At 37.2% G+C, this 14,519-nt stretch overlaps 1 protein-coding gene across 4 annotated transcripts in view; it reads right to left on the reverse strand.

Annotated features, from left to right (window-relative positions):
• The window catches only part of sema6ba (sema domain, transmembrane domain (TM), and cytoplasmic domain, (semaphorin) 6Ba), a 129,127-nt gene that overhangs the window by 41,466 nt on the left and 73,142 nt on the right, over nt 1-14,519 (reverse strand). For all 4 annotated transcript variants that reach the window (XM_027137286.2, XM_027137282.2, XM_027137288.2 and 1 more), the window contains 3 exons: nt 10,708-10,822; nt 2,906-2,966; nt 2,661-2,723 (listed from right to left, as the gene is read on the reverse strand). In XM_027137286.2, the coding sequence (XP_026993087.1) occupies nt 2,661-2,723; nt 2,906-2,966; nt 10,708-10,822 (239 nt within the window). The remainder of the gene's footprint in view (nt 1-2,660; nt 2,724-2,905; nt 2,967-10,707; nt 10,823-14,519) is intronic.

A 14,519-nucleotide genomic window follows, 5' to 3' on the forward strand; every position in this document is an offset into this window, starting at 1 on the left:
TGATTATATACAATTATGAAAAGGAAGTTACTTATAAACGCATTCTCCGATGTCACCCGGATGAGGATGGAGTCTGGTTTCTCACAAGGTTTCTTCCTCATATCATATTAGGAATGAAAAAATATTAAACTTTGTCATTTGTATTCTGAATGTTTAAATTCCTGTAAAGCATGTTTGCAAGCTCTTCATTTTCAAAAGCACAATACAAATAAAATTCACTAGAATACATCTAGTGGATCACCTTGTGTTAGAGTACATCCTGTACAGTACATGTAATTGTGTGTAGCTGATGGGAATCTCTCTCTCTCTCTCTCTCTCTCTCTCTCTCTCTCTCTCTCTCTCTCTCTCTATCGCTCTCTCACCTCCAATTCCTCTAACAGACATTTACCTTAATGATCCTAATTGGCCTAAACAGGATTTTGGATTTTATCTGACACACAATAAATACACCACAGACCCACAGCTTGCTGCTTACTGTTTAATTTTCTTACTAATTCCCAAAGATCTCAAAGGACAGATGTGAAGTGTCACATAGGAATACACAGTCAACATGGCAGCAGAAAGAATTCACCGAAACAGACGTGGCATTGTGTGTGTTTCTTTCTTTCACTGTCTTTAATGCTATGCATTCTGCTATTTTGGTCTCATGATGAATAGTGAGGATTTTTCAAGAAGGAATTGACACAACAAACATTTCTGTCTCAGAAAAAGATCCAGCAAAGAATAGACAGAAAGGATGAAAAGAGACAGAATTTAGCAAAAAAAAAAACAACAACAACAACAACAACAACAACAGAAATATAATGAGAAAACAACATGCAGATTTGTGTTGGGAATGTCAGGCTTGTGTAGGTTTCTGTCTGAGTATATGTGTATGTGTGTGTGTGTGTGTGTGTGTGTGTGTGTGTGTGTGTGTGTGTGTGTGTGTGTGTGTGTGTGTGTGTGTGTGTGTGTGTGTGTGAGTGTGTGGCTGGAACAGAAAGGTCTATCAGTATGCATTAGAGACAGGTCTCATTTGTAAGCTAGCTCTTGCGGAAAAATAATACACGCCCCGGTTGGACATCAATCCTCAATGAAACCAATCCCATCAATCCCCTTGAACTGCACCTGTACAAAACCATGCTAGCTCCACTTCCTGTACTATGGAAAGGCCAGTCTACTGCAATTAGCCTCTGAACTTCAGGAAAAGGGGTCATTTGTCTGGCAAAGATCAAAGAAAACAAACCACCAAGTGTGTGTTTTAGCCTAGAGGACATTCACCGGCATCCTGACACAATCACACATAAACACTCATAGCTGACATTCAAAATCAAAAGCTTTCATTTTGTGAGGATTTAATAATGTTAGCATACATGTGAAAAGGTTTATGCAGTCATATAATATTACTGAAATAATAATACTGAAATAAATCAGCAAACAGATTACAAACATGCCTTTTGGTGGTGTATATTTCTTACACTGTGAAATAACCTATGCTGCATTTTCTGGTTTGAATGACTTTTCAATGTTCCAAATTTCTGTAAATTGCTGCATTTTTACATATTGATTAAGTCTCATTAAAATCAATTTTTGTCTTTGTAGAAATCAAGTCATTTTGAAATAATTGCTTGATTTTTCTTGTTTCGTTTAACCCTTTTTTTTTTTTTTGTTAACCAAAATTAGAATCTTGCCTATTTTGTTGTGCTCACATTCAGCATTAAATTTCTTTGTCTTGTCACACTTCACAGTGTGGGTTAATAGCTCATATAAAAATCGACACAGAAACAGAATTTCTGTTTTTACCTAGCATTGTAGGAGCAATTTACTCATAGGAAAGTTCAATTAAAAAACAAAAAAGATTCATTCAAAATAATTTAGAGACAAATGGTGATATCCTGGCTGAGTTTATAATATTACTCTATTGACTAGTGTCCACTCTGTTATAAATTACATGAATAGTAGCTGAATAATATGATTTACTAAAAAATAACCAGCATTTTTTCTTCTATTACTCAGAGCTTATCATATGAACACAGGGCATGAGGTGGGAAAGCATCAGTATGGGACATCAGTCCATTGCAAGGCACCATGTACACACCAGGATCATTTATTTTAGCCAGTCCACCTACTGACATGTTGTTGGGATGCAGGAGGAAACCAGATGTAATCCAGAGAGCTGAAAGCAACCCGTTAAAACAGGGAACCATAGATCTGTGAGGCTGCATTGCTACCCGCTGCGCCACCATGCCATCAGTGAAGAATAATAGGAACTGTAATTTACTAATGAAATCAAAACACTTAACGCTAGCATCAGACTTTTGGGCCTCACTGTAGGCTGCTTACATATTTTCCAGTTTTTAATTTCTTCTAGTCGATAAAATGCCCGGATCCTGTTGGTAAGAAATTTCACTGTCGGAAGCTTCGAGTCTCATCAGCATCAGCACAACTGGTCAATTAGCTGACAACGAATAAGACACACTGACCGCTGCTGTATATCAACATCGGTTAATGCATCAGAAGTTTAGCTATCATGAGTGAGTACTCTACATCTGAGCTGCATATTCACTCAACTACTTAAGAGTGGAATATACAGTACTCGCAATGTTGAAATGCACTGAGATACTTTTCAAGACATCTTCGAAGCACTTAACAGTGTTTGACCCTGATTGTTTAACACTCACCTCATGTTTGCCTTTCATCCTGCAGATTCGGATGTCATTCTTATTTGATTCCCACGTTCGTTTCTGTAATAGTGGAAGAAAGACAATGTGGATAATTCACACATTCACACAATAGAAGACACACACACACACACACACACACACACACACACACACACACACACACACACACACACACACACACACACACATGTTACTGAGACAAAGAGAGTCTGTGTGTTTTTGTGTGAGGATATAGGACTTACTTTGCTGTAGAACATCTCATCCCCTGTTACATGGTCCAGTTCCACACGGTAAAGGTCATCTCTGAAACACACACACACAAACACACACACACACAATTCATCAGAAGCAAAGAAGTCTCATCTCTTCTTAGAACCTCATCTCTTCTTAAACTCGTAATCTTTTATTAATAAAAAATATAGGTGAAATAATGAATCATCGGAGCAGTTGTGTGTTAATTACGTTACTCGAAGACATTTTCATGATGTTGTTTTATATCGCACTTTTGATTTTAAGACCACAGTCTCAAAGTGCTTTCCATACAGAAAACTAAACGTATAATAAAACCCATTGATGCAGCACACTAATAAATCACAATCTACACTAATGCATTAAATACCTACAAATCTATGTCACTTGCTATAAATCATAAAAAGAAATGTACCTAAAAGTATGAGACAAAGTAATGAGACACTAATGCTCACTCAGCTACTTTTGACTAATAATGGAGACTGGCATCGTACTGATAATCCCTGCATAATCCCTGCCAAACACACACACACACACACACACACACACACACACACACACACACACACACACACACACACACACACACACACACTACAAGTAAATGGTTTGAACAAGAAACATTCTACAGTTATAAACTCAGTAATACTCTGAACTAAAGAAGGCCACTGTTTTAACTTAATACATTGGATCTGAATTTTAGTTAATAGCATTAATCTAATTAAGAAATTTATCGATTATCTGGGTGACATCTTAAAAGGCTGAATTTAAGAACAGAAGAACAAATTCTTTACTACTCACTGGAACTGTGGGACCAATTATAACAGCTAGACCATTACTACAGAGCATTTACAGCTCCCAGTGTCAAACATGTCCTAAAAAGCTAATAAAATCTCTAAAACAGACTAGATATGATACATTCCCTCTTGGGATCCTAGAGAATAAATGTGTTCTACTGAAGGAGTCATGAAATTGGCTCAATGTGCTCATTTTTAAAATCACAGTCTCATTTATGGCCAATATTCTGAGCATCGAAACCTGTCCAGAAAAAAAAAAACCCTGTAATTTCCTCTAAAAAAGTGCCTTATGTAGGAGGCTATTTCACACCAGCCATTACACTAGCTGCCTGATTAACCTTGCAGTTTGGTTCCCAAGGTTAATATGGCCTGGTTACTGACATGTCTCATGGCTACATATAATTTACTTCACATACTTAATTCTTTCATTAAGTAACCTATACTGTTACCCTGTCCTGGGCAATTTCATGAACATATATTCACTGGCATTACATACACTAACACATTCAGAATTATACAGTAAGCAAATGAAATTGTTGTAAGCCAAGTGAAAACAATTTAATATTTAAAAACCAGATGCACGCTCTTGGCATCAAGCCAAGAAGGCTTTTCAGACTTTCTGTGCCTTTTTCTAAAATAGCAGACTTAAATAGTTATAATGTCGTATTTTCTCCTCGGCTCGGTTTGCTTTCACACAAATTTCAAAGCATATCAAAATGTCACAAGTGAGTAATCTGTCCTCTGATTGGTCAGAGTGAGCCTGTTGCTCTGTAGTTCTATTCATATCTGTAAACTATCTCACGAAAGAGAGACACAAGCTCTACTGGCTTTTTTTTTTTTTTTTTTTTTTAGCTGTATTTGATATAATTTTTCAGTCTGAGCAGCAATCTTGGTAATCACTGCATCAATTCACCCATTTTGGAGATCCATTCTACATCATTTTAAAATAAAGGGGTGTTTTTGAATTGCCATGATGCGCTCGTCCACAATATTCCTTGTCACTAAAGATTTATCAGAGACGATAACCTGCGATTCATGATGTGAGCCTTTATCTAAGCAAACATGCGGCATAACACTCTACATACTGAGCAGTTGCCATTATGCATTGTTATTTGCTGGTGCAGATAACTCGCTCACCACAATCGAACCGCTCCAGAGTTCATTTGCTATCACACTGATTAAATGTGGATTGCATTTGTAGTGTGATTGCTATGTTCATGTATGTCTAAATTAACTGAATTAAAGGAGAAAATGCACCAGGTTCTAAACCAATGCTCCAAAATAATAATAATAATAATAATAATAATAATAATAATAATAATAATAATAATAATAATAGCAGCATTTAGGTAGGTATATTAAATAAAAGCTAAAATGTATCCTTGGGGAAACTATTCAGTTTTAATATAATAAAAACCTAGTCCGACATCTTTCTCTGTTTGCTAACTACAGTAATCCTAGATTCATTCATCCTTATTAACTGTTTCATCCTGTTCAGATCAGAGGAAACCTAGAAAGACACGTCAATAACATTTAAAACTCTTCATAGACAGTTAACTGAACTCAGGATCAAACTGGGGAACCATGGAGCTATGATGCTACCGACCAGTACTATCATGTCACCAAGTTATCCTTGATCATACACAGAATTTGGAAGGTTGCATCATAATTTATATTCAAAAGAAGCTGTTTTTGGCTGTTTGTCTAAACGATGTTCAATTCAGAAGGCTGAATTCTTTTGGCCAAATTTTAAAACATCCTCTCGTATCATTCTCAGTAAGTTAAAGCCCAGAATTCTGTTCGGATGATAGTCAGTTGCAAAGAAGGACATCAAATTGGGCAGCACTTGCAGATGGTAGCCAGCGGTCATTAAAAGACATTAAAAGATTCTAAGATTAATAGACTTAAATGCAAATGTAAGCAATCATCATCACTGAAATAACAATAAAATAATAAATAATAAAAACAAACTGGCAAATAAATAAATAAATAGATAGATAGATATTTAAGTAAATAAAGAAGCAGATATATTTATATTGTTTAAAAAATCAAAAGAAAGATCTTTGGATGCTGTTCTTTACTGTACTGATTAGATAGTCCCTAATTGACCAGCCAATGTACACTGAACTTAATAATCAACAAATGTGACATTCTAGCTAGTTCATTAACAATGTTGTTCAACTCACTCGTCAGGTAGCATGAGAAGTCAAGAATGATTTGAACGTAAACAACTCTTAGAAGTTATGATGCATGACACTGATGAAAATCCCTGAAGACACAACTGCCAAGGTTCTGTTGTTACCTAATCAGACGGGTACAGACTGTGATTACTAACATGGCTGTCTTTAACGATAGAGACAACAAGGTTAATGTTTTGGTCAGGAAGAATCACACCATTATAAAATGCAACCATGATGTTCTATACTGTAAGTATTAATTATTATTTTCAACCACGAGGCCTGATTCAGTGTAGATCTAATATGCCGCATTTTGTGTTATTACATGGAAGAACTTTTATCTTTTATGCGTCTCTGATAGACGTACAGTATCTTCTGATACCTGATTCTGAACTTGCACTACTGTAGGTATGCACACCTAGTGAGGATTTAACAGTGAGATTGAACACAGTGGTGGACAAGTATACATACAGTAACGATATATATGTCACAATTCATAATTAATGTACACATGGAAGGTGGAGTTTGAGTAAAACTCTGACTCAAATGTCATACTTGCAACTCTGACTTTGGACTCAAGTGCATTTTTGTCCAGCATTGTCCAGACTATTTGACAGATTGACATAACCACAATGTCAGGTCGAAGGCTAATTCTCGCTAGATTTTGATCACTAAGAAAAAAAAAATGGAAGGCAATTTAAGAAAAATTATTACATAAAAGTTCTTTGTCAGCATGTCCTTCAAACCAGGGAAAGTTTTCATTACACAAGAGCACACCTATTTTATCAGAAACTTCGGCATTATTTTCTTGAAATACTAAATTAAATGCATAAAAATGTACATATTAGTTTTATGGTCTTTGTTTCCATTAGTCATGTGCACAAATAACTATAGGCACATTATATACAAAACTTAAATGCAAATTAACAAGATGTGCTGGATCAAGTGCTATTTTATAAGCCATATTGTTAAAAGAAATACAACAGGATATCTGCAATATACTAAACTCCCATTTGATGTTTATTGCAGCGCTAGCCGTTTCATGTTCATATATCATAATATTAATTATTTTTAATTTTAAAATTGTCTACTGCTTTTATTCTACATCATATTACATTTGACATAAAGGTATTTGTTTTTATTTATGGGGGCACAAGGCAGGTGCTTGTGTTTAATGTCAGAGGTCTAGACGTATTTTAAAAACACCCTCTCAGACACTTCTACTCAAGAAATTCTGACAAGCTCAGAGATGCGAGAAAAACACTGTTGATTTGCATAATCTGAATATGGAACACAGAAAATGTACTTTTTTGTGTCTGAAAACTTTCCTTGTGGAAAATACTGACAACTTTAGGGCTCATAGATATGAAACTATAAATGGTTATGAGTAATATGTCTGCATTGTTCTTTGCAAATATTCTCCCAGCCTTGTGAATATTCTGTCCTAAGTCCTCACACTTTCTGGAAGGTGTTAAAGGGTTTCCTCCAGCTTTCCTGCCACCTTGAATCCTGCAAACCAACCTGTGGTGTTTCTGCTGTCAGTAAGTAGACAAGAAGAGAGTGTTTTAGGAAAGTAGAGGGCAGGGGGCAAAGTCTGGCTTCCTAACCTCCTTTTTCCAAAGGGTTTACCCTTCAGCCTTTGGTCTAAGCAGGAGCACATGTGAATTCTCTAGAGAGCTTAAAACCTCCTGTCAACACTGACTTTGAAGCGAGTGTGGTGTATTACTAACACTGTTTAAGACACCCGCTGGACAGAGTGCACACACACACACAAACCACACACACACGCACGCACACACACATGCATGCACGCACGCACGCACACACACACACACACACACACACACACACACACACACACACACACACACACACACACACACACACACACACACAGTGTAAGTAATAAAAAGCAGATGGGAAAAAAATTACTTTCAGAGTGGATAATACCTCCTTTACATTATTGGATCCGACGCTTATCACAGAAGTGCTTTTAGAGATCTCAAGTTGTAATGAAATTGTTCCACTGTGTAATTTTTCATTTCCATTTCAGACAGACTAGACACCTGTCACTGCTGTTTAAATGAAAAATCCTGTCCGGTATAAAATACTCATATATAAGATAGTGGTGTAACATTAATAAGTCTAACATTTCCAAAGCAGCCAACGTACATTAAGAAAAAAAGGTTTATATCCTCATGCAATTTATAATTTGCTGGTGACAAAAAGGCATCAGTCCATTAGAGTCAGCATGTGAGGTTTTGATGCAGTAGAACTTACAGGTGCTTTCAACATAAATGATAGACACCAATAGAAAAGAAAAGACAAAAACAATAGAAGTAAACTGTAGTAGAAAAATACAGGGAAGAAAACACAATAAATACAATCACAGGTTCATGCAGCTTTTCAAAAGTGATATTGAAGCGCTTTCAATGTACATAATCACACTCTCCCATACACACTCAATAAACAATACATGGGCTATTATGGAAAAAAATGAATTCAACCTACTCCTGCTTTGTTATAAAGTGGATGTGAGTATGTGTGCTTGAGTGAATAAGGCTGCGTATACTGTATGTTGCCTGTCTATAAATATTTAGAGGATTATCTTGTGCATTATGTTACCTTTCTGTTCAATTTTGCTATAATCTAATTCTGATTTGTACCATAGACCTTTAATAAGGTTTGTGCACTTGGCAGTCATCTTGGTAATGGTCCCAGAAAGTTTATTATATATACAGTACTCATCAGTCATATAAGAACCAACTATTTAAATGGGGAGAGACCTATATAGCAAAAATGGATCAAGATAATATTATAAATGGTTAAAATTGAACAAAATGGTTAAAATATCGTGTGGTTTTGATTTGACTTTTGTTTCAAGATCCTCTTGTTACTGTAAATGCATGTTTCTCCATTACTTAAAGAGCAAAGCATCCGATTTGTGTGCATTTCTCTGTAAATTTGCTGACAGGATGACTCTGACACTTGTGAATTCATTCTGCTGCTACCATCATCAATAAAGATTAGTGAGTCCGTTCCAGAAGAAGCTATGCAAGCCCAAGCCGTGACACTAACCTCCATCGTGACTGACTGATGAACTCATATGCTTTAGATGATCCCAGGTTCATCCCAGGTGATTCATCCCCAGGTCACGATCTTGCTATATCCTTGCACAACGATCTGATCTCCCCTTCAACCACAGCTCGCAACCTTGGGGTAACCATGGACAATCAACTGTCCTTTTCCTCTCATGTTACTAATGTGACTCGCTCATGTCGGTTTCTTCTCTACAACATTAGAAGGATTCGGCCATTTTTGTCCACACAGACTGCCCAGGTACTTGTTCAGTCTCTTGTCATTTCTAGACTGGATTACTGCAATGCACTGCTGGCAGGTCTACCTATGAACGCAATCCGTCCTCTGCAAATGATCCAAAATGCAGCTGCCCGGCTTGTTTTCAACCTGCCAAAGTTCTCGCATACCCCCCCGCTGCTGCGATCCCTCCACTGGCTTCCGGTAGCTGCACGCATCCGGTTCAAAACACTGATGCTGGCCTACAAAGCCAAAAATGGACCAGCTCCCTCTTACCTCAAAGCCCTCATCATTCCTCGCACTGCACCCCGCACCCTCCGATCTACCAGCACTGCTCGACTGGTTCCACCATCTCTCAGGGTAAGAGGCAAGTATACTACAAGACTCTTCTCTGTACTGGCACCAAGGTGGTGGAATGAACTTCCCATAGAGGTCCGGACAGCCGAGTCACTGGCTATTTTCAAGCGGCGGTTGAAGACCTACTTATTCAGGAAACACTTCAACTAGCACTTCTTTCCTTATCCTTTGCATTAAAAAAAAAAAAAAAAAAAAAAAAAAAAAACTTTGACACTTTTTCATTGTAACTTTGAACAAATGTTTTAAACTCATGGTATCTTAAGTATGTAACCTAGTGAACCAGCATTAATGTATTCAGTGTTAGAGATTTAAGCACTTATGTACGTCGCTCTGGATAAGGGCGTCTGCCAAATGCTGTAAATGTAAATGTAAATGTAAATGTAGATGATGAGCAGATCCTTACCAATATTTGTGTAAATGTCAGTGTAAGTATCTAACATCCAAACGCTTCAAGCTAGCTAACTGATGTTATGCTAGCTTTTAGTTTAAGATTTATATTCCTGTTCTTTATTATTTAAAGTGTTATAATAACCGCATAGGTCATTTAGCCATAGTGACAACTCAACTGGGCTGTTGATAGTCAAGCGGTTACTCAAGGACCAAGCAGTGGTCCTCGGGTTGTCCTTTTGGATTTGACAACTAAACCACTGTCTAAATTTAGTGGACAGTTTATTTCATTTGATAATCATAGCAGGCACAAATATATTTTACCTCCTGTGCTCAGTATAAAGGCTCTTTTCTTCATTTATAATAAAAATCAAGGATTATGCAGTCATTTATTCTAGCTACTCTCTATTTCTGCTTTCTTCATTGACAACCGGCAACCAGGGAAGGTATAAGTTAATATGAAGCTACCACATATTATCTACTTCGCCTATGACTCATTATTGCTACTGACCAGCCCTGAAGGGGATGGCATTTTTTTCTTTATTCAGTACATGTGCTATTTCTGCTTGACCTAGAGAGAGGTATACAGAGCCTCCTGCCAGACTGCATATGTTCAGATATGTTCACTTGCACTGCAAGTCATAAATATGCTATGGCATCACTGGGGTTTAAATGGAATTTAAATGCTTTCCTGTTGTGTCCCTGTAGTGGCCAACTTGTAATGTAGACTTTAAGATGAAGAAGTAAAATAGGTAAGGTTACCTGGCACCAATGTAGAGCGTGCGGTTGACCTTTAGCACTGTCTGAATGTACAGCGGCTCCTGCCGCATATAAGAGCGATGTGCTCTGCCCATAAACACAGGGTAACGCCTGGCAACTGAGAGTGAAAGAGAGATAGATGGAGAGAGGGAGAGAGAGAGAGAGAGAGAGAGAGAGAGAGAGAGAGAGAGAGAGAGAGAGAGAGAGAGAGAGAGAGAGAGAGAGAGAGAGAACAACACTATAAGTACTGACTGTGACTTAAGATAAGGATTTAGAAAAGAAATGAAGTACATACAGACAGGAAAAACAAATTAGGATGGGAGAGGTGGAAGATAAATAGAAAGGAAGAAATATTAGAAAGCCAAGAATCAAAATGAGGTACAAAACAAGAGATATAAAAAAAAGAGGAAGAGATCAAGATCAAGGATGGTAGTAAGAGCGCGAAGCTATACATCATGCTGGGTCTAGCACTGTGCCTCTAATCACACTTTCACCAGGCATGACTGATGGAGACAAGGCATGTGCCACGCTCAGTGCCTCACACCTCACCCTACTGCTGTTTCCCATTGTTAAAACTGCTACACACCCATGCAAACACTCCCTGTACTACAGCTGGAAATTTGTTGACACATTTTGCTTCTAGTCTGCGTGCTTGCATGTTTTACAGCAGAAACAGCTGTTGTCTTGTGGCAAATAAACAACTCTCACTATTATTGCTGTATCACTGGGAAAATAACCAATAAAATGTTTTTAATTATTCAGAAATGCTAGTAGATTGGAATGAATATATGAATTTATATACAATCCAATACCCTCTGAAAGTATTGGAACGACAAGGCGTTTGCATCTGAGATCCAAAGACGATTATGGGAGGAGGCTTTTGTTCTATGATAATTACATCCAGATGTGTTTGTCAACCTTGGTAGTAGACCACCTAATATTTAGTGGAAATATAGTAACAATAATAGGAATATAAATGAAAGTAAATAATACATATTTGGTTGCCAACTGCAAACAATACAGTAGCTGCATTTAGCTGTAAACCGATTCACAATAAAAAAAATTAAAAAAAAAGATTTTGTGATGATTTTCCAGACTTATAGCCATAGATTCTGTTGTTGTTGTTTGTTTTGTAGATTTCCTCTCTTCTGTCTCATCTTCAGGAGGTTAAATGCTGCTCATTTGGGTTGAGATGAATGACTTGTCCAGCCTAAAACCCTCCACTATTTTCGCCTAATGAAGTCTGTTGTTGTGTTGGCAGTGTGTTTTAGACGTTGTTTTGCTGCATGATGAAGTTCCTCACTATTAGATTGGATGAATTTCTCTGTAAATTTGCAGACAGAATGATTCTGAGACTTGTGAATTCATCATCAGTAAAGATTAGTGAGCCGGTTCCAGAAGAAGCTATGCAAGCCCAAGCCATGACACTAACCCCCACCATGACTGACTGATGAACTCATATTCTTTAGAACATAAGAAGATCCTTTCTTTCTCCACGCTTTGGCCTTTTCGTCACTTTTGTAGAGGTTAATCTTGATTCCTGAATCTCTTTGCAAATTCCAATCTGGTCTTCTGATTCTGGTCTCCTGCTAATAAGTGATTTACATCTTATTATATAGCCCTTATATTTCTGCTCTCATAATTTTTTTTTTTATTATAGCTTGCAGTACCTTCACCCATGTCCTGTGCAGGTTGTTGGTGATGTCACTGACCATAGTTTTTAGATTTTTCTTCATATCTCTCACAGTCATCATCTCCTGTCGTTTACCTTGGTCAGCCTATTGAGTGTCTGGTTGTTACTAAACCAGTGGTTATATTTTTTAGAATTCACAATTCAGATTTGTTGTATTAACTCTGACAGTGCTTTGACCTAAATTAGATATTCAGAGCTAGACAAGGGCACAGCTGGGTAACTTGTTCCAATATTTCTGATCACTTGTTAAATGCATGGGCCCAAACAGAATTTGCCATGTTCTAATCTTTTTAACACATCTAGAAATAAATATCATTATCATTTATTCTTCTCAAACTCAAATGCTTTCATATGGAATTATATATGAATATATAGATATAAACCAATGGCGAAAGTTTGATTTTGACATTGGTGGGGACATAATTTATTTGACATTGGTGGGGACATAATTTATTTGACATTGGTGGGGGCAACATTATTGTCGTATTTTGTGCATAAAACTGTTGTTATAAGAATACTTTCTTCCCCACATACCGGTAACCTGCATAATCACGTTGCATATTGCTTCATACAACGGAATATAGCTACAGCCGACCTCAACACATTAGCGAGAAAGACAAAGCCAATCAAACAGCGATGTGGGTTAGAGAGGCAGGACTCAAAAAAGGCAAAGGCCAATCATTTTAGAGAGTTGATTTACAGAAGCGGGATTTATTGCAGGGGGTAAATCTGTTAACCGTTTGTGTTCCACAAGTTGCGCTATTTTTTACAGAACGCCGTTGTAAAATATTTTCATCTTATTTAATGTTTCCTGGATAAATGTTAAATGAAATAAGTAAAAAAGCACAAGACACAGACGGATATCAGTGGTTATGTATAAATATACATAGGCTTGGTCGAATTATTGCTAGGAACAATTGAGTGTTCCCTGGATATTGGTAGGGACATGTCCCTACCGTCCCTACCCAAATCGACGCCCTTGATATAAACAGATATAGTTATTTAAGTGTAGATATAGTAGTATATGTTGTGCAGGTATAAGTCAGCATGTTCCTTATAAATATTTTTCTTACCACCTAAACAGCACAGTCTATTCTGAGGTAATGAAAGCTACACAGAGATCTTTGGAGGGTGAACACTCACAGCAACCATTTGTAGAGTCGTTCCAAGCTGATGTGTTGAAATCTAACAGCTTTAAAGGGCCTTTGGAAAAGGTCATTACCACAGAAAAAAACAACAAGACAGTCGCTTTCCTCCCAATATTCATCATTAAAGTGAATAATAATATGGTGGTGGCATTTACGTTACATTTAGTTGAGTAATGGTTAATTGTATGCAGCACATCAGCTTTTTTAGTCCATATTGTTCCCTTTTTAAAGTAGGGTACATCATACAGGATAATGCAGCTAGCACAACACAAGAAGTTTATTATACTGGCTTATGCAAAGGCACTGTTGAATTGTAAATTTTGATCGTTTCTATCGGAATAACTAATTCACAGTCACTTGCATAGCAGCACAAAGTAGCTCATTCTTTCATCTCACATTTGCTTATGTGAGACATCATTAAATGATTATTGCTATATTTCAACCTAATCTCTATTCACAGCATCTGCATTGTGCTAATAGAGGGATTTTTTTTATCATATTTCACCCCTTGTAACTGCCAAAAGCCTGGATTCTTATTCTTGTGTGTACACATGCATGCCATGATCTTCCAACAATGTGACGACACAGAGATGAATGGCATAGTATTTGTTGCTGCCATACAGCCAGCTCTCCCCTTCTTCTTCAGAGTACATGTACACCATATGGAGTATTCTCTTGAGAATACAAAGCCACAGGTTTCCTTTCTCTGTTGCCTTCTTCCTGAATGCATGTTTTTTTATATACTCTTACCATATTTTTTTTCATAAAACACTAATGGTATCCATTAGCTTGAGTCAATCATCACTGAGACAGGGTGCACTTGCCCACCACAAGCATCACCATCTTCTTCATCTTGCTGATTCAAGTTGGACTTTAGAAAGAATTAAGCAACCAGGCCATAGAATCCTGCATGCGGCCTCAGAATAACTGGCAAGACTTTCCACTACTGCTTGTTCTGGTCATTGGAACACCAT

The sequence above is a fragment of the Tachysurus fulvidraco genome, chromosome 22 (assembly GCF_022655615.1).
Source record: "Tachysurus fulvidraco isolate hzauxx_2018 chromosome 22, HZAU_PFXX_2.0, whole genome shotgun sequence".
Classification (NCBI taxonomy): domain Eukaryota; kingdom Metazoa; phylum Chordata; class Actinopteri; order Siluriformes; family Bagridae; genus Tachysurus; species Tachysurus fulvidraco.